The sequence below is a fragment of the Orcinus orca genome, chromosome 15, assembly GCF_937001465.1.
Source record: "Orcinus orca chromosome 15, mOrcOrc1.1, whole genome shotgun sequence".
In the NCBI taxonomy this organism is placed as follows: domain Eukaryota; kingdom Metazoa; phylum Chordata; class Mammalia; order Artiodactyla; family Delphinidae; genus Orcinus; species Orcinus orca.
The window spans coordinates 52,006,096-52,026,191 of NC_064573.1; the positions used below are offsets into that span (position 1 = coordinate 52,006,096).

Below are 20,096 nucleotides of genomic sequence, written 5' to 3' on the forward strand. Positions count from 1 at the left end.
ACTGAAGGTTTTCCGAATTTCTCTGAAGTGAACACTTGTCAGGTATTTACATGAAGTTGCCTAGATTGCCACTAATATACTGCCAGTGCATAAGACAGAGCACCTGTTTTCAAGGTACTGATGGTCTGATGGAGGAAGACTACCAAGTAAACGGGTACTGTTTCAGAACAGCTTTGCTGGGAAATGTTAAAGTCAGTTATTTTTCCTCAGAGATTCATAGTTATTTCCCCACTGTTGTAGTGTGCCCATGGTTACTGATGAGAGGTCTGATATCAATCTCTATTCTTAATCTTTTGTCAGTAACTTTTAGGGTTTTCTCTTTATTTTTGTTTCAACGTTTTCCAACAGTCCTAAGTGTGGGTTTTCTTTTATTTATCTCATTTAGCCCTCAGTGGGTGCTTTTAGTCTGAGGACTGTTGTCCTAAACTCTGGGACATTCTTAGCCATTATTTCTTCAGATATTGCTTCTCTTCTATTTTACCTTCTTCTTATATTCTAAATATTGGGGTTCTTGGATCTGTTGCTAATGTCTTTTTTTTCTCTGCACTTTTATTTTTATGTGCTGTGTTCTAGGAGAATGCCTCAGTTCTGTTTTACATTTCACTGATTTGTACGTTAGCTTTGTTTCACAACTGCTCATTTATCACAACCTTCTTTTTAATAAAATCTCCCTTTCTTAAGTTTTGGATATGATTCCTGCTTTTATTTCTCTGAGGCTCCAAAGTATTCTTATTTAAAGGTTTTTTTTTTTCCTGTTTGGTCCTTTAACTTTGTTCTCTTTGGATATATAGATCTTCATTTCTTTGAAGATGGTGTACTTATCTTATGCAGTGTATTCTCTTGTGTCCCAAGTGCAAATTATCTGAATGAGTAGCTTGCTGGGGCAGCTCCCTGTCATAGAGGGTGGCTAGTTGGGACAGATTTGCCTTATTTCCAAGACTTCCTCTTTACTTTTTTCATCTGGGATTCCTTATTATAGCCTCTACGTCAAGGAGAGCTCTCTTTCATGTTTTGGAGTTAACTTCTCTGAGTTTTTTATAAGCAGGGAGATTTCATCTTGTTGCTTCATTTTCTTGAAACCAGGTAAACTATTTTGAATTCTAAGTTGTTGCAAGAGGGTGGAAGCCCCTGTACTTACTAACTTAATCGATACAGAATGATGTGGATGGGGTTGTATGTCTTTGGGAAAATGACACTAACTGATAAAATAGGAATGAAAGAAAAGAGGACAATTCCATGAAAGATGCTTTACTGTTGGAGATGCTGAAGTTCATCCTCAAATGTATGGCAGGTTCTGGAGAGTGGGATGTATACTGATGAAGAGTAGAAAGAAAACGCATTTAAGAGAAACAGGCTGGATTAGCTGAAGAGAAGCAGTGAGGGCCAAGAACAATACCTGCAGATAAAATCTGGTTTGCTTGATGCTGCCCAACAGTGGAACCTCATCTTAATGTGGGAGTTCTAAATTTAGAACCTAAAGTGAAAAGTGTATATAATAAAAATTACTCTTGAAAATTCTATGTTACTTGTAAAAGACAGTATCACATGACAGTATTTTTGTCTTATTGGAGACTGGCAAGCCAACTCTTAGTAAGTACAAAATAGTCTTTTCATTAGCAATTACTAGACTGCTATTTTACTTTCATTTTCAAATTTGTAGAGGAATGATCTATTCTTGATAGAACTTAGAATTGATAGAATAAAATTGGCTGGACCAATGGCTGATAGAATTGATAGAATAAAATTGGCTGGACCCAGCTTTTTTGGGGGCATTTTATTTATTTTTATAAATTTATTTATTTATTTTTGGCTGTGTTGGTTCTTCATTGCTGCGCATGGGCTTTTCTCTAGTTGTGGCGAGTGGGAGCTACTCTTCGTTGCGGTGCACGGGCTTCTCATTGTGTTGGCTTCTCTTGCTGCAGAGCACGGACTCTAGGCATGCAAGCTTCAGTAGTTGCAGCACATGGGCTCAGTAGCTGTGGCTCACAGGCTCTACAGCGCAGGGTCAGTAGTTGTGACGTATGGACTTAGTTGCTCTGTGGCATGTGGGATCCTCCTGGACCAGGGCTCGAACCCGTGTCCCCTGCATTGGCAGGCGGATTCTCCACCACTGCGCCACCAGGGAAGCCCTTTTTGGGGCATTTTAAATGTCCATTTTCTGTGTCTTTTTGAGTCAGTTTTGGTAATTTATTTTTTCCTACGAATTTGTCCCTATGTCTTTAAACTATTTTAGCATATGAGTTACTCTGTTTTGGGATCTATTTTTTTCTCCGTTTTTATTTCGTATTAGTTATTTTTTCTCTTTTGATTACCTTGCCAGAGGTTTGTGTATTTTTCACAGAATCAGCTATTAGATTTATTCACTCAGTTCTTTCAGTTGTCTGATTCGTTCTACTTTTGTTTGTATTAATGTTTTATTTCTGTTTTCCTTAGGCTTGTTATATTATTTTTTAAGTTGCATGCTTGGATCATTAATTTATTCTCATGTAGGAATGAAAGTATTTAATTCTGAGATTTTGCTTGTTTTCTATTCATTAGATGAGATTGCTCAGATGTTTTTTAAAAAATGTTATAAAAGGGACTTGCCTGGTGGTCCAGTGGGTAAGACACTGTGCTCCCAATGCAGGGGGCCCGGGTTCGATCCCTGGTTGGGGAACTAGATCCCACATGCATGCCACAAGTAAGAGTTTGCATGCTGCAATTAAGTAGTCCACTTGCTGCAACTAAGCAGCCCGCATGCCACAACTAAAGATCACGTACGCCACAACTAAGACCTGGTGTAGTCAAAATAAATAAATATTTAAAAAATATGTTATAAATTCTTATCTTTTCCTTTTGCCCCAAGTTTTTTGTTTTTTGCTTTTTTTATTGAAGTATAGTTGATTTACAGTGTTGTGTTAATTACTGCTGTCCAGAAAAGGGATTTGGTTATACATACATATATTCTGGTTTTTTAATATTCTTTTCCGTTATGGTTTATCACAGGATATTGAATATAGTTCTCTGTGTTATACAGTAGGACCTTGTTTTATCCATTCTGTATATAAAAGCTTACATCTGATAACCGCAACCTCCCACTCCCCCCCCCCCAACCCCCGCCCCCTTGGCAACCACCAGTCTGTTCTCTATGTCCATGATTCTGTTTCTGGGATAGGTTCATTTGTGTCATATTTTAGATTCCACATATAAGTGATATCATATGGTATTTGGCTTTCTGTTTCTGACTTACTTCACTTAGTATGACAGTCTCTAGTTGTATCCATGTTGCTGCAAATGGCATTATTTCTTTCTTTTTTTATGACTGAGTAGTGTTCCATTGTATGTATGTGCCACATCTTCTTTATCCATTCAGCTGTCGATGAACATTTAGGTTGTTTCCATGTCTTGGCTATTGTGAACAGTGCTGCTATGAACATAGGGGTGTATGTATCTTTTTGAATTATAGTTTTGTCCAGATATATGTCCAGGAGTAGAATTGCTGGATCATATGGTAATTCTATTTTTACTTTTCTGAGGAACATCCATACTGTTTTCCACAGTGGCTGCACCAGCTTATATTCCCACCAACTGTGTAAGGAGGGTTCCCTTTTCTCCATACCCTCTCCAGCATTTGTTATTTGTAGACTTTTTTTAAAGGTATTATTATTTTTAAAAAATTTATTATTATTTATACTATTTAGTTTTTGCTGCATTGGGTCTTAGTTGCAGCATGCAGGATCTTTGTTGTGGCATGCGGAATCCTTAGTTGTGGCATCTGGACTTCCTAGTTGCTGCACGCGGGCTTCTTAGTTGCAGCATGTGGACTGTTTAGTTGCGGCATGCATGTGGGATCTAGTTCCCTAATCAGGGGTCAAACCCAGGCCCCCTGCATTGGGAGTGTGCAGGCTTACCCACTGGACCACCAGAGAAGTCCCTGCCCATTTTTGGATTGGCTTGTTTGTTTTTTCGTTGTTGAGCTGTATGAGCTGTTCGTATATTTTGGAAAGCCCTTGTCTGTTGCATCATTTGCAAATATTTTCTCCTGTTGTCTTTTTGTTTTGTTTATGGTTTCCTTTGCTGTGCAAAACCAAAGTTTGCTTTTAATTATTGAATTATATAGAAACATATACAAATGAATTATCCCAGAGTGAACACATTCCTGTAACTGATGGGGATCAACAGAACTCTGTTAGCACTCCAAAAATCCCCTCACCAATCCCTTCCTATCCACTGCCCCCACCCTTCTTTGCAAAGTTGTTATACTCACCTGACTTCTAATTTTGAGTAATTTTGCTTATTTCGAACTCTTCATGAACAGAAACATACAGATTATGTTCATTTGAGTCAGGCTCGTTATATTTGGCTTTTCCATGTTGTGTGTGTGTTCATTCATGTTCATGCTGTAGGGCAGTGGTCCCCAGCATTTTGGCAGCGGGGACTGGTTTCATGGAAGACAGTGTTTTCATGGACCAGTGTGGGGGTGGGGGGGAATGGTTTCGGGATGATTCAGAGCATTACATTTATTGTGCACTTTATTTCTGTTATTATTACATTATAATATATAATGAAATAATTACACAACTCACCATAATGCAGAATCAGTGGGAGCCCTGAGCTGGTTTTCACTTGCCACTCACTGATGGGGTTTTGATATGAGTCTGCAAGCAGTTGGTTTATTATGGTCTCTGTGCAGTCAAACCTCTCTGCTAATGATAATCTGTATTTGTAGCCACTCCCCATCACTGCCTCAGCTCCACCTCAGATCATCAGGCATTAAATTCTCATAAGGAGCAAGCAACCTAGATCCCTCACATGCGCAGTTCACAGTAGAGTTTGCACTCCTATGAGAATCTAATGAGGCCGATGATCTGACAGGAAGCGGAGCTCAGGCAGTGACGCGAGCGATGGGGAGCAGCTGTAAATACAGATGAAGCTTCTCTCCCTTGCCTGCTGCTCACCTCCTGCTGTGCGGCTGGGCTCCTAAGAGGCTACATACTAGTACCATTTAGTGTCCCGGGGGTTGGGGACCCCTGCTGTAGGGTACACCATTGTATGTATATACTACCAAATAATTATTCATTTTTCTGTCAATGAATGTTTGGGTTGATCTGATCTGTGACTGAATGTTGTGAATATTTCACAGATGATAGAAAAGTCAAGACATCCTCTTTTTGTAGGTGATAAAGTATAATAGGCATTAAGTTTATTTGTTTTTTTTGGTTTCTTTTTGTTTTTTTTGCGGTACGCGGGCCTCTCACTGTTGTGGCCTTTACCTCCGCGGAGCACAGGCTCAGCGCGCAGGCTCAGCGGCCATGGCTCACAGGTCCAGCCGCTCCACAGCATGTGGGATCTTCCCAGACTGGAGCACGAACCTGTGTCCCCTGCATCGGCAGGTGGGCTCTCAACCACTGCGCCACCAGGGAAGCCCTAAGTTTATTAATTACATTCAGATTTTCTATATCATTATTTAATTTTTATTTATTTGCAAAGATTATGAAAGGTACTCTATTGGTTCTTTTGTCTGAAAAACCTCTCAGTATTTGTATCTGTTAAAACTCTTAGTACCCCTGTCAATTCCTCCTCTTTTCTAGCAGTTTTTTCTTTGTGAAGTTCATTATGAATGTTTGGCTTATTGGATGGTTTTATCTTAATTAGGACTTATAAGTTTTCTTGGTATAATATTGAGAGTTTTAGGGGGATGGTATTAAATTAGCTATGATTTTTCTGTTCTCAGATAATAAAAAAAAGATTGATAATTCATTAATGCAGCTTTTGTCATAAACGTAGTAATAGTTACCTACTCATGTTACCCTGTAACTAGATGTAAATTCATAACAGTGGCAGTTATGTAATTACATACTTCAGTGATGTTATGGGATGCATCTACTTTATGAGTACTTCGTTTTAACTTCAGAAGTGCCCTTTAAAAAGTTGCTAAACTGTCTGACAGGGAAACTATTATGATTTCTTTTTTTTTTTGGCGGTACACGGGCCTCTCACTGTTGTGGCCTCTCCCGTTGTGGAGCACAGGCTCCGGACGCGCAGGCTCAGCGGCCATGGCTCACGGGCCCAGCCGCTCCGCGGCATGTGGGATCTTCACGGACCAGGGCACAAACCCGTGTCCCCTGCATCGGCAGGCGGACTCTCAACCACTGCGCCACCAGGGAAGCCCATATGATTTTTATTTTTTAAATGAACATATATAATTTAGACAACATGCATTATTGTATATTGAAAAATTAAGAAATTTTTAGTTGCAAGAGTTTCCAAAAGATCTAAACAATTGAAAAAAAGAAAGAAAATTATTCCATTGAGTATAATTTAACATAATATTTTCTGTGACCTCTTTCATTCACTTACATAAGCACAGAGTTTTTTTTTTCTTTCTTGGCTGCATTGGGTCTTCGTTGCTCCACAGGCTTTCTCTAGCGGTGAGCGGGCGCTACTCTTCATCGCAGTGTGTGGGCTTCTTATTGCAGTGGCTTGTTTTGTTGCAGAGCACAGGCTCAGTAGTTGCAGCACACAGGCTCAGTAGTTGTGGCACATGGGCTTAGTTGCTCTGCGGCATGTGGGATCTTCCTGGACCAGGGATCGAACCCATGTCCCCTGAATTGGCAGGCAGATGCTTAACCACTGTGCCACCACGGAAGTCCCCTTTTTTTTAAATTGGAATATAATTTACATCTAGTGAAATGTATGCATCTTATGTGTTCAGTGTGATCAGTTTTGACAAATGCAAATTCTCTGTAACTCATTTTACAATCAGATATATAGAACATTTTCATCATCCCAGGACGTTTTATTGTACCTTTTCCCAGTCAACTGCCCATCTCCCCCAAGTAAGCACTGATCTTATATTAGTTTTGTGGGATCTCTCCCATTGCCCGGTGTTTTTACCTGAATGATAATTTTTGATCCTTTGTCGTAAAACATTGTATAAGTAACTACAGTGGTTTGGGTATTTCCTTTAGGGTGGCCAGTCCTTTGTACTGCTGTAAATTAACTGAGAATCATAAAAGTGAATTTAGAAATCATTTAATAGGAACCCTTCATTTTATAGGTGAGAAAACTGACTTGAAATTTAAGTGACTTATTTAGTGTTGTGTAGGAAGTTAGTGCTGAATATAGATTTATTGATTTTGATTTAATTTTTTTTGTTTGTGTTTTTGTTGTTTTTGCGGTACACGGGTACACTGTTGTGGCCTCTCCCGTTGCGGAGCACAGGCTCCGGATGAACAGGCTCAGTGGCCATGGCTCACGGGCCCAGCTGCTCCGCGGCATGTAGGATCTTTCCAGACCGGGGCACGAACCCGTGTCCCCTGCATTGGCAGGCAGACTCTCAACCACTGCGCCAACAGGGAAGCCCTGATCTAATGTTTTTGATCTAATGATTTTTTCTTCATTTCTGAAATTATATTTTATTTTCTTTGTAATAATGGATATTAAATATGTGCTTTTTAATTTTATTTTTTTTAACATCTTTAGTGGAGTATAATTGCTTTATAATGTTGTGTTTCTGCTGTATAACAAAGTGAGTCAGCTATATGTACTTTTTTGTTTACACAATTTTTAGAAAATGTTATAGATGAGTTAGACAAGAGGAAAGAATTTAAAGTAGGCTTCATTCATCTAATTTCCGTTTTTTCTTAGCAGTCCTTTTTTGCCCATGTAATTCTTAAAGGAACAAGACCAGAAGAGAAGAAGAAAAAATGGTGGGAACAACTCAGAGAAACTTGTAGTTGAGGGTTTCATAATAAGTCCTTTGAACTAATTTCTTCCCATTTGAGTTTCAGAATAAAGTGAATATTTAATTCTGTCTTAATGTTCCTAGGTATGCAGGTGCCTTGAGAGCTTCAGGGGAAATGGCTTCAGCACAGTATATTACTGCAGGTCAGTATCTTAAATATACTACTTTTCAAGAGGGAGTATGGTATTCAATAAACGTCATTTTTCACTCAGTTTTTTTAGTATCTTTCTGTTTTCAAAATGTATTTTTAAAACATCACCTCATTAAAATTAGAGTACTTACACTTACATTAAACAACTTGGGACTTTTTTTTTTTTTTTTGGCGGTACGCGGGCCTCTCACTGTTGTGGCCTCTCCCGCTGCAGAGCACAGGCTCCGGACGCGCAGGCTCAGCGGCCATGGCTCACAGGCCCAGCCGCTCCACGGCATGTGGGATCTTCCCAGACCGGGGCATGAACCCGTGTCCCCTGCATCGGCAGGCAGACTCCAGCCACTGCGCCACCAGGGAAGCCCTGTAATGGCTTTATTGAGAGATAATTCACATACCGTACTATTCACCCATTTAAATTATACAATTCTCTGTTTTTTAGTTTACTCATAGAGTTATGCAGTCATCACCACAATCAAATTTAGAATATTTTCATCACTAGAAAATAAATCCTGTAACAGCAGTCACCCTGTTTCCTGTCACTACTACCAGCCCTGTGCAACCAGTAATCTACTGTCAGTCTGCGGATTTGCCAATTCTAGAATGTTGATATAAATGGAATTGTACAATACATGGTCTGTTTTGATGGCTTCTTTCACTTAGAATGTTTTTGAGGTTCAGCCACATCGTAAACATGTATCAGTACTTCATTCCTTTTTATTGCTGAGTAAGATTCCATTGTATTGGATATATCACATTTCATTTATCCTTTCATCATTGATAAGACATTTGGGTAGTTTCCACTTTTTGACCAATATAAATATTGCTAAACATTTGTGTACAAGTCTGTGTGGACATATGTTTTCATTTCTCTTGGGTATATGTCTAGGAGAGGAATTGTTGGGTCACATGGTAACTATGTGAGGAACTGCCAGACTGTTTTCCAAAGCAGCTGCATCATCTTATATTCCTCCCAGCATGTATGAGGATTCTGATTTCTTTGTATCCTCACTGACACTAGGTATTGAATGTCTTTGATTATCGCCATTCTAGGGGTGTGAAATGGTATCTCATTGTGGTCAATCATTAATTTGTAATACTATAAACAGTAGGTTTCTTTGCATCATTTGGAATTAGTGAGATTTTCCTCTAACCTTTTTCCCTGAAAGTAGATTCATTTGTTGAAATGTTTTGTTTTCTTTTTTGAAGATGTTGGGGGTAGGAGTTTATTAATTTATTTATTTAATTTTGCTGTGTTGGGTCTTCGTTTCTGTGCGAGGGCTTTCTCTAGTTATGGCAAGTGGGGGCCACTCTTCATCGCGGTGCGCGGGCCTCTCACTCTCGCAGCCTCTCTTGTTGCGGAGCACAGGCTCCCGACACGCAGGCTCAGTAGTTGTGGCTCACCGACCTAGTTGCCCTGCGGCATGTGGGATCCTCCCAGACCAGGGCTCGAACCCATGTCCCCTGCATTAGCAGGCAGATTCTCAACCACTGTGCCACCAGGGAAGCCCCCTGAAATGAAGTTTTTACTGGGAAAATGTGATCATATATCTAGTTCATCTTGTAACTTACGTATCTAAGAGTTGCTCAGAATTTCAACAGCTTCTCCAGAGTCTTACAGGAGGTTTGCAGTATTTATGGGATGAAAAATACCGTTCTTTACTTTTTGCTTCTTGATTTTTTAAGTTTTTATTTTGAAATAAATTTCAATTCACAGAAAAGTTGCAAGAATTCACCAGTTACTAACTTTTTGTCACATCTGGTTCATCATTCTGTGTAATGCATGTTCTTTTTTTCTGAACCATTTGAGAATAAGTTGCAGACATCCTGTTTTTTGTTCCTGAATACCTCAGTATGTATTTCCTGAGAATAAGGACATTCATAGCCACAAGATGGTTATTTTTCAAAGTCTGGGAGTTTAACACTGATGTTAACTCGTAATACTGACTTGATTAAATTTTGCCAATTAACCCTGTATTGCCCATTATAAAGTTGTTTTTCTTTTTTGCTTCAGGAGCCAATTTAGGATCACACATTGCACTTAGTTATGTTGTTATGTCTCATTAGTCTCTTAATGTATAGTGTGTCTTTTGACCTTTTTCTTTCAAACTAATGAAGTATTTGAGATGCTCTGTTCATGGTATATATTAAATCATCTGGGTTTTTTTCTTGTTTTTCTCTTTTTTTTTTGAGAAGTGTATCCTTTAAAGTGTTATTACAATTTAGGCTTTTTTTATTTTAAAAATTATTAGCTTAGTAGGGATGCATAATTTCAGCTCTACCTCCTAAAATATTTTTTAAACATTGTGTTTAGTAGTTTTATTCAGGAACATTTCATTGAGTACTTACTTTGTGCTGAGATGTTATATTTTAGTATTTGCTATGCTAAATAGTCTGTATACTAATGATAACATTTCACATTTTAGTTAACAAAACAAGGCAAGATAAGCTAGATTAGAGTTTTGCTATACATGAAGTAAGGGCAAGGTGTGATAGCTAGGGAGTCAACAGAGAAAAAAGTATTCTGAACTCAAGAGCAGGGTTGAGTTTATGACCATCATGGGATTTATGGTCATGTTGAGAGAGGATAACATACTTCATTTAAACATACTCCAGATTTCAATACTCAGGAGTTCAGTACACGGGAACCAAGTATGGGCTTAAAGGGAGGAGGGCTGGGAGTGGTTACCTGACGTCCTGATAATGGCGGAACTGTAACATCATGCCTCTGTGATTCCTAGACAGAAGTTATGTGTTGTCTGTATTAAATGAATATACCTTGCTTTATTAGGGAAGACAAAGGCTGTCAAGGAGAGAGAGACATTGTTTATATCTAGTGATTGTATTGTAAAGTCTTCTGGTGAGTTAAGATTTAAAAACAAATTATTTTCTTATTAGGGATCCAACAATTGGAAAAGGAATACATATACTTAAAAATAATAGGCATTTCTTGGTATTAATTGAGAATTAATTTACAGTAGCATGTATTAAATATGTCACTATTTTACTAAGGAAGTATTTGCTTTGTTTTTAAGCCCTTAGAGATTTGTTTGATTCCATGGATAAAACTTCTTCTAGTATTCCACCTATTATTCTACTGCAGTTTTTGCACATGGCTTTTCCACAGTTTGCAGAGAAGGGCGAACAAGGACAATATCTTCAACAGGTAATCAGGGCAAGGTTCTGTGGTTTTTATTTTGTAAATGTAAAATTTAGGCGTCCTACACTTACTGGATTATATTTGGAAATACAAATAATCAGTCCTCTGTAGTTCACACCACCATTATCTCTTGCCTGGAGAGGTGCAGTAGTCTGTTAACTGATCATCTTGCTTCTGCCTTTTGTGGTGTTTCTCTATACAGCCCCAGAGTCCTTTTAAAAATGTAAATAAGATTATGCTGGTTTCCTTGTTCAGTACCTCCTAGTGACTTTCTGTCTCAGTCCTAAACAGTCTAGCTCCTGGCTACCTCTCTGAGCTTATCATGTGCCACTCTTCCCCTTGCTCAATTCTCTCCAGATACACTGACTTCCTTGCTATTTTTAAAAAACCCCCCAAGTATCCTCTTTCGGTAGGGCCTTTGCTCTTGTTCCTTTGGCTCCCAGGTGCATGGCTTGCTTCCTCACCTCATTCAGGTATCATGGCTCAAATGTCAAGGCATCAGAGGCTTTCCTTGACAGTCCTATTGAAACAGCACACTTCCCTTCCCCTAATCACGTTCTTTTTTTTTTTTAACATCTTTATTGGAGTATAATTGCTTTACAATGGTGTGTTAGTTTCTGCTTTATAACAACGTGAATCAGCTATACATATACATATATTCCCATATCTCCTCCCTCTTGCATCTCCCTCCCATCCTCCCTATCCCACCCCTCTAGGTGGTCACAAAGCACCTAGCTCATCTCCGTGTGCTATGCAGCTGCTTCCCACTAGCTATCTGTTTTACATTTAGTAGTGTATATATGTCCATGCCACTGTCTCACTTCGTCCCAGCTTACCCATCCCCCTCCCCTTGTCCTCAAGTCCATTCTCTACATCTGCATCTTTGTTCATGTCCTGCCCCTAGGTTCTTCAGAACCTTTTTTTTTTTTTTTAAGATTCCATGTATATGTGTTAGCATATGGTATTTGTTTTTCTCTTTCTGACTTACTTCACTCTGTATGACAGATTCTAGGTCCATCCACCTCACTACAAATAACTCAATTTCGTTTCTTTTTATGGCTGAGTAATATTCCATTGTATATATGTGCCACATCTTCTTTATCCATTCATCTGTCGATGGACACTTAGGTTGCTTCCATGTCCTGGCTATTGTAAATAGAGCTGCAGTGAACACTGTGGTACATGTCTCTTTTTGAATTATGGTTTTCTCAGGGTATATGCCCAGTAGTGAGATTGCTGGGTCGTATGGTAGTTCTATTTGTAGTTTTTTAAGGAACCTCCATACTGTTCTCCATAGTGGCTGTGTCAATTTACATTCCCACCAACAGTGCAAGAGGTTTCCCTTTTCTCCACACTCTCTCCAGCATTTATTGTTTGTAGATTTTTCGACGATGGCCATTCTGACCAGTGTGAGGTGATACCTCATTGTAGTTTTTTTTTTTTTTTTTGCGGTACGCAGGCCTCTCACTGTTGTGGCCTCTCCCGTTATGGAGCACATGCTCCAGACGTGCAGGCTCAGCGACCATGGCTCACGGGCCCAGCCGCTCTGCGGCATGTGGGATCTTCCTGGACCAGGGCACGAACCTGTGTCCCCTGCATCGGCAGGCGGACTCTCAACCACTGCGCCACCATGGAAGCCCTCATTGTAGTTTTGATTTTCATTTCTCTAATGATTAGTGATGTTGAGTATCCTTCATGTGTTTGTTGACAATCCCCTAATCACTTTCTGCTCCCATATTGCTTTTTTTTCCTTCATAACCCTCTCTTCACTTGAATTTGTTATATTTTGTTTATGTTCCCCATTAGAACTTTTTCTGTTTCGTTGACTGTTGTGTATTCCTAGTGTCTAGAATAGTGTTTAGCATAATGATGAATTCACGAAACATCTCTTGAATGAATGAATAAACTATTCTGGAATTCTTCATTGTTTTGAAGATCATATAATATTTAATTTGGCTTAATATTTTTTAAGAAAAAAACTTCCTTCCCCTTCTCTAAGGAAACAGTAATTACTTTGGAAGGATTTTATAGATCAAACACTGTAATAGTCAGGATTACTTACTGTGTCACTTTTTAAATTACAGGATGCTAATGAATGTTGGATACAAATGATGCGAGTATTGCAACAGAAATTGGAAGCTGTAGAGGATGATACTGTTAAAGAGGTAATTGAAATACATTTGTGAATATAGACTTTGATTCTCTATCCCACCCCCACCCTAAAGTCAGTTCATCTTAATAGGTAGACATGTACTTGAATACTTTAGATGCTGAATCTGTAGTTGGAACTTGACAGCTTGCATTTGATGCTTGAATTCAATGAATTATTTGCTAAATTTAATCAATTGAGATTATTGAGCATCTGTAATTTTTTGGTAATATTTTTTGATCAGTAGAAGAATTTTACAGAAAGGGATTACATTTTAAAAAGTCTAAATGTGTGTTACTAAACTGGATTGTGTGGGAGCCAATGTACATTAATATCCATATGAAGTAAAGTTGGAATTTTTATTTCATCTTAACTTTTGCAGACAGATTCTTCATCTGTACCAGCAGTGACACCTTCTAAAAAGAAAAGTTTAATTGATCAGTTCTTCGGAGTTGAATTTGAAACTACGTATCCTTATGAGCCAAGATTAGTATGACTGTAATCGTAACTTAGAAGTGAATTGGTATAAATAACGTTGTTGCCTGCTGGAGTGGTGGGTGGGATATGAAGGAAAATTCTTCAGAGGTTTTTATGCTTAAAAAATATGGAAATTAGGAATTTGGAAAAATACACCCTTTGGAGTGCTCTTGAAGTTTAGATAAATGTACTCTTTAAGGACATTCATATTTTTTCCTAAGAACACCTTTAGCAGAATACCTCATTAATTCACCTCATAGAGAATTAATTTTTAATTATGAAATGGGATAAATCAGCTAAATTATATACATGAGATTGATATAATTAATAAAACATGAATTTAGGAGAATACTATTTTCTACATCATGGGTGGAAACTTAGAAAAAGATTTGTTTATCTATCGTTGGGTTATTAAGACCATTTTAAGACTATAAATACCAACTTAAATTTGTTGAGAGTTTATCCTTTTACACACATTCATTAATCCGTATTGTTGGTAAGTGAATGAGCATTTTTAAGTATATTAAAATGAATCTCTATTGGAAGACTGAAATGTTTTAAATACCAGTGAATGATGCTATTAATTTTAATAGCATTAGGATAACTTATTCAAGATTATATAACAAATTGAATGCCTATTGGAAAATTCCTTATCTTATTTTTCAAAGCATGAAATGTACAGAATCTGAAGAAGAAGAAGTCAGTAAAGGAAAGGAAAGTCAGCTTCAGCTTAGCTGTTTTATCAATCAAGAAGTCAAGTATCTTTTTACAGGACTTAAGTTGGTAAGGACAATTGCAGTTCCTCCCCATTGTTCGTAGATTCTGTATTTGCAAATACACCTACTTGCTAAAATGTATTTGTAACCCCAACATCAGTACTCATGGTGCTTTCATGGTCATTTGTAGATATGCACAGGGTGACAAAAATTTTGAGTTGCCTGACTCACACTGTTTCACCTGAGGTCCCCAAAGGTGATGCTCTGCCTTTTTTTTTTTTGCGCTACGCGGGCCTCTCACTGTTGTGGCATCTCCCATTGCGGAGCACAGGCTCTGGACGCGCAGGCTCAGCGGCCATGGCTCACGGGCCCAGCCACTCCACGGCATGTGAGATCTTCCCGGACCGGAACACGAACCTGTGTCCCCTGCATCGGCAGGCGGACTCTCAACCACTGCGCCACCAGGGAAGCCCGCTCTGCCTTCTTGTTTCAGTGCTCATACTATAAACAAGTACCCTTTTTGCAGTAATTTTAATGCCACATTTCTTGCATTTTTGTGCTTTTTGTTGGTGATCTTGCTGTTTATAATGGCCTTCAGGCATAATGCTGAACTGCTGTCTGGTGTTCTAAGTGCAAGAAGGCTGTGATGTGCCTTAAGGAGAAAATAACCTTTGTTAGATAAGCTTCATTCAGGGATGAGTTATAGTTTACTTGACTGTGAGTTCAGTGTATGTTAAGGTGTCATTAAATAGCAGAAACACACATAAAACAAGGTTGTGTATTGATTGGTTGACAAAAATGTTGTGGCCAGAGGCTCGAAGGAGGCCTCTGAGGGTATTATAATGAGGATATATTAATAATTGTGAGGTAAAAACTGGGGTTGTACTGTGCAAATACGGGCATGTAGTCATTCTGCCATTGCACTAGTATTAAAGTTGAGGCCCTAGAATTTAAGTGACTTAATTGGTTTGTGGCAGAGCCAGAAATAAAACTTGCTTGTCTTATTATTCAGTTAGTACTGTTTCCCCAGTGCCATACTAAAGAATCCACCCTAATGAGCAGATTGATAAAAAAGAACAATTTTGCTTGCCTAACATTTATTTGATATGGTTTGGGGGAATATGTACATCTCTTGAATGATGGGCAGTGAATTGGGGCAGGGATTACATTGAAAACAAGATTATTTGTTGTCAGGGAGCTCTCATTTACAGTTTGGGGTAAGATTGGTTAGGGGAAGTATTGGTAAATGTTTCTATAAGAAACAGATAGATAAATAGTGCTATTCTTTGCCCTGTGATAACTGAGGGAAGAGGTGTGGTGAGGCATAATGGCTTTTAAGAGAAGTTCACTTGAAAAGCATACGTAAATATATGCAAATCAATGTGATAAACCATATTAACAAATTGAAGGAGAAAAACCATATGATCATCTCTCTAGATGCAGAAAAAGCTTTCCCCAAAATTCAGTACCCATTTATGATATAAACCCTTCAGAAAGTAGGCATAGAGGGAACTTACCTCAACATAATAAAGATCATATATGACAAACCCACAGCCAACATCGTTCTCAATGGTGAAAAACTGAAACCATTTCCTCTAAGATCAGGAACAAGACAAGGTTGTCCACTCTCACCACTGTTATTCAACATAGTTTTGGGAGTTTTAGCCACAGCAATCAGAGAAGAAAAAGAAATAAGAGGAATCCAAATCGGAAAAGAAGAAGTAAAGCTGCCACTATTTGCAGAAGACATGATACTATACATAGATAATCCTAAAGATGCTACCAGAAAACTGCTAGAACTAATCAGTGAATTTGGTAAAAGTAGTAGGATACAAGATTAGTGCACAGAAATCTCTTGCATTCCTATACACATGATGAAAAATCTGAAAGAGAAATTAAGGGAACACTCCCATTTACCATTGCAACAAAAAGAATAAAATACCTAGGAATAAACCTACCTAAGGAGACAAAAGACCTGTACACAGAAAACTATAAGACACTGATGAAAGAAATTAAAGATGATACTAACAGATGGAGAGATATACCATGTTCTTGGATTGGAAGAATCAACATTGTGAAAATGACTGTACTACCCAAAGCAATCTACAGATTCAGTGCAATCCCTATCAAACTGCCAATGGCATTTTTCACAGAACTAGAACAAAAAGTTTCACAATTTGTATGGAAACACAAAAGACGCCAAATAGCCAAAGCAATCTTGAGAAAGAAAAACGGAGCTGGAGGAATCAGGCTCCTGGACTTCAGACTATACTACAAAGCTACAGTAATCAAGACAGTTTGGTACTGGCACAAAAACAGAAAGATAGATCAATGGAACAGGATAGAAAGCCCAGAGATAAACCCACACACATATGGTCACCTTATCTTTGATAAGAGACAAGAATATACAATGGAGAAAAGACAGCCTCTTCAATAAGTGGTGCTGGGAAAACTGGACAGCTACATGTAAAAGAATGAAATTAGAACACTCCCTAACACCATACACAACAATAAACTCAAAATGGATTAAAAACCTAAATGTAAGGCTAGACACTATAAAACTCTTAGAGGAAAATATAGGCAGAACACTCTTTGACATAAATCACAGCAAGATCCTTTTTGACCCACCTCCTAGAGAAATGGGAATAAAAACAAAAACAAATGGGAACTAATGAAACTTAAAAGCTTTTGCACAGCAAAAGGAAACATAAACAAGATGAAAAGACAACCCTCAGAATGGGAGAAAATATGTGCAAATGAAGCAACTGACAAAGGATTAATCTCCAAAATTGACAAGTAGCTCATGCAGCTCAATAACAAAAAAACAAACAACCCAATCCAAAAATGGGCAGAAGACCTAAATAAACATTTCTCCAAAGAAGATATACAGACTGCCAACAAACACATGAAAGGATGCTCAACATCACTAATCATTAGAGAAATGTAAATCACAACTACAATGAGGTATCACCTCATTATAAGTCAGAATGCCCATCATCAAAAAACGTACAAACAATAAATGCTGGAGAGGGTGTGGAGAAAAGGGAGCCCTCTTGCACTGTTGGTGGGAATGTAAATTGATACAGCCACTATGGAGAACCATATGGAGGTTCCTTAAAAAACTAAAAACAGAGTTACCGTACCACCCAGCAGTCTCACTACTGGGCATATACCCTGAGAAAACCATAATTCAAAAAGGGTCATGTACCACAATGTTCATTGCAGCTCTATTTACAATAGCCAGGACATGGAAGCAACCTAAGTGTCCATCGACAGATGACTGGATAAAGAAGATGTGGCACATACATACAATGGAATATTACTCAGACATAAAAAGAAACGAAATTGAGTTATTTGTAGTGAGGTGGATGGACCTAGAATCTGTCATACAGAGTGAAATGAGTCAGAAAGAGAAAAACAAATACCATATGCTAACACATATATATGGAATCTAAGGAAAAAAAATGGTTCTGAAGAACCTAGGGGCAGGACAGGAATGAAGATGCAGACGTAGAGAATGGACTTGAGGACAAGGTGAAGGGGAAGGGTAAGCTGGGAAGAAGTGAGAGAGTGGCATGGACATATACACTACCAAATGTAAAATAGATAGCTAGTGGGAAGCAGCTGCATAGCACAGAGAGATCAGCTCGGTGCTTTGTGACCACCTAGAGGGGTGGGATAGGGAGGATGGGAGGGAGATGCAAGAGGGAGGAGATATGGAGATATATGTATATGTATAGCTGATTCACTTTATTATAAGCAGAAACTAACACACCATTGTATACTGCAATAAAGATGTTAAAAAAAAAGTAAAAATAAAAGCATACAGATACTAGCTTACCTCCCTAAGTCCTATAAAAAATTATGATGCAAGTTTTGGGGCATCAAAACGTGCTGTAAATGTTAATTGGAGAGTGTGGTATAGAATGTTTCGGCAGGGACTCTCCAGGGTGTATTCTTCGTAATTTTATAAAATTCCAGGAAAACTAAGTATACCTGGAACTTCTAGATGATCATGAATTGATGATAATGATATGTAGCTTACCTGATGAGTAACATTGTACCATGTATTCTTTCTTTAACAACATGTATTAATGAGATGTTGTATTTGTTGTCTTGGTAATTTTTTAGATTTCTTATCATCATTCGTTTTATTTTTGAGTAATTTTGCTCCACATTTCTTTACCTCTTTGTTGCCAGATAAACTTGGTTAAATGTTAAAAAGCTACTCCATGGTGCTTTCTTTTGTAATTAGTAATTTAAAAAAATCAAACCTGAAACAATTTTTATACAAGTATAACATGCTTGTTGAACATAGAATATATACCAAATAGTTCTCCAAGTTTTCTCCATGTACAAACTCATGTAATTCTAACAATAGCACTGTCACGTTAAATGCTGTTAGCACCATTTACAGACCATGCACCATTTACAGATGATGCCCAGAGGGATAACTGTCTTGCTGAGTGTCACACAGGCTGTAAGGAGTGGAATGGCAGACATGATGGTTACAAGATATAATGGCTAAAGGCTTTCCCACATTTATTAGATTAACAGAGGTTTTCTGTGTTACGACTTTTCTCAGATTTAGCAATAACTGATTTGTTCTGGAAGGCTTTGCTAAATAAAGCGTAAAGAACAAGGGTTATCTGCATTCTCTTAATTTTCTTCTAATATGAATATTCTGTTGATCCATAAGTAGAGGAATACCATGAAAGGCTTCCTTAGGTTGTATAAAATACAGTATAAACTCTCAGAATCTGAGCATTTGGGTCATAATTAAAAGACTTCAAATATTATTTACATTCTGAGGAGTTCATGCCAGTAAAAATTGATGCCTTTTAAGAACTGAACCATATCTAAAAGCCTTCCCACATTGTCTTCATTCAAATTATTTCTCAGGGGTGTAAATCCGTTGACATCCTGTGTGTTGTCTATTAATTAGTAGTGCTGATAATTTTTAAAAGAATTAAAGATATAACTGTATTGCAGAAGAAAATTCTTTAATGTTTGGACTTCTGTTATGTTCTTTTTTAGCGACTTCAGGAAGAAATCACCAAACAGTCTCCAACATTGCAAAGAAATGCTTTGTACATCAAATCTGTAAGTTTTGGAATCCAGTTCCATTTACTAGAAGGGTTTCCAGCTAATTAATGTTACCCAGTCTTTGTTTTTACCAAACTGAGGAATTAAAAATTTGCGTGGTATTTGTATGTTACAGAATTTCTTTCCACTTTTTCTCCTCAGTCCAAGATCAGCCGGTTGCCTGCTTACTTGACTATTCAGATGGTTCGATTTTTTTATAAAGAGAAGGAATCTGTGAATGCCAAAGTTCTTAAGGTTAGTAATGAACTTTACTATAATGAATTATTGTAATTCTTTGAAGGTAATTCATAACTTACAATAGGTTTCTTTATTCTTTTAGGGGTAAACTCACTTTAAAATACTATAAATAGGGAAGTTACTAACATTAGACAAGTGGTTCTTAATCAAGAATATATATTGGAATTATCTATTGTCCTTTTTATTTTAAATCATACACACGCCTGCCCCTCAACTGCCACCAAGCATCTGATTAAGTGGGGCCTTAGTAGGTCTTACATTTTTCAAAAGATTCCCAGGTAATTCTGATGGATGCCATCCATTCCCCAGAAATATTGCCCTAGACCAGATCCTCAGTTCCAGAGATACTGGTCCAGTAGGTTTGGGGACGGGAGTGG

General features: G+C 38.0%; 1 protein-coding gene across 1 annotated transcript in view; it reads left to right on the top strand.

Moving 5' to 3' along the window:
* The window catches only part of USP14 (ubiquitin specific peptidase 14), a 46,271-nt gene that overhangs the window by 18,116 nt on the left and 8,059 nt on the right, over positions 1 to 20,096 (top strand). Inside the window, exons 6-12 of the mRNA XM_049698133.1 lie at positions 7,811 to 7,869; positions 10,910 to 11,040; positions 13,119 to 13,199; positions 13,566 to 13,651; positions 14,329 to 14,443; positions 19,414 to 19,479; positions 19,624 to 19,716. Of these exons, the coding sequence (XP_049554090.1) occupies positions 7,811 to 7,869; positions 10,910 to 11,040; positions 13,119 to 13,199; positions 13,566 to 13,651; positions 14,329 to 14,443; positions 19,414 to 19,479; positions 19,624 to 19,716 (631 nt within the window). The remainder of the gene's footprint in view (positions 1 to 7,810; positions 7,870 to 10,909; positions 11,041 to 13,118; positions 13,200 to 13,565; positions 13,652 to 14,328; positions 14,444 to 19,413; positions 19,480 to 19,623; positions 19,717 to 20,096) is intronic.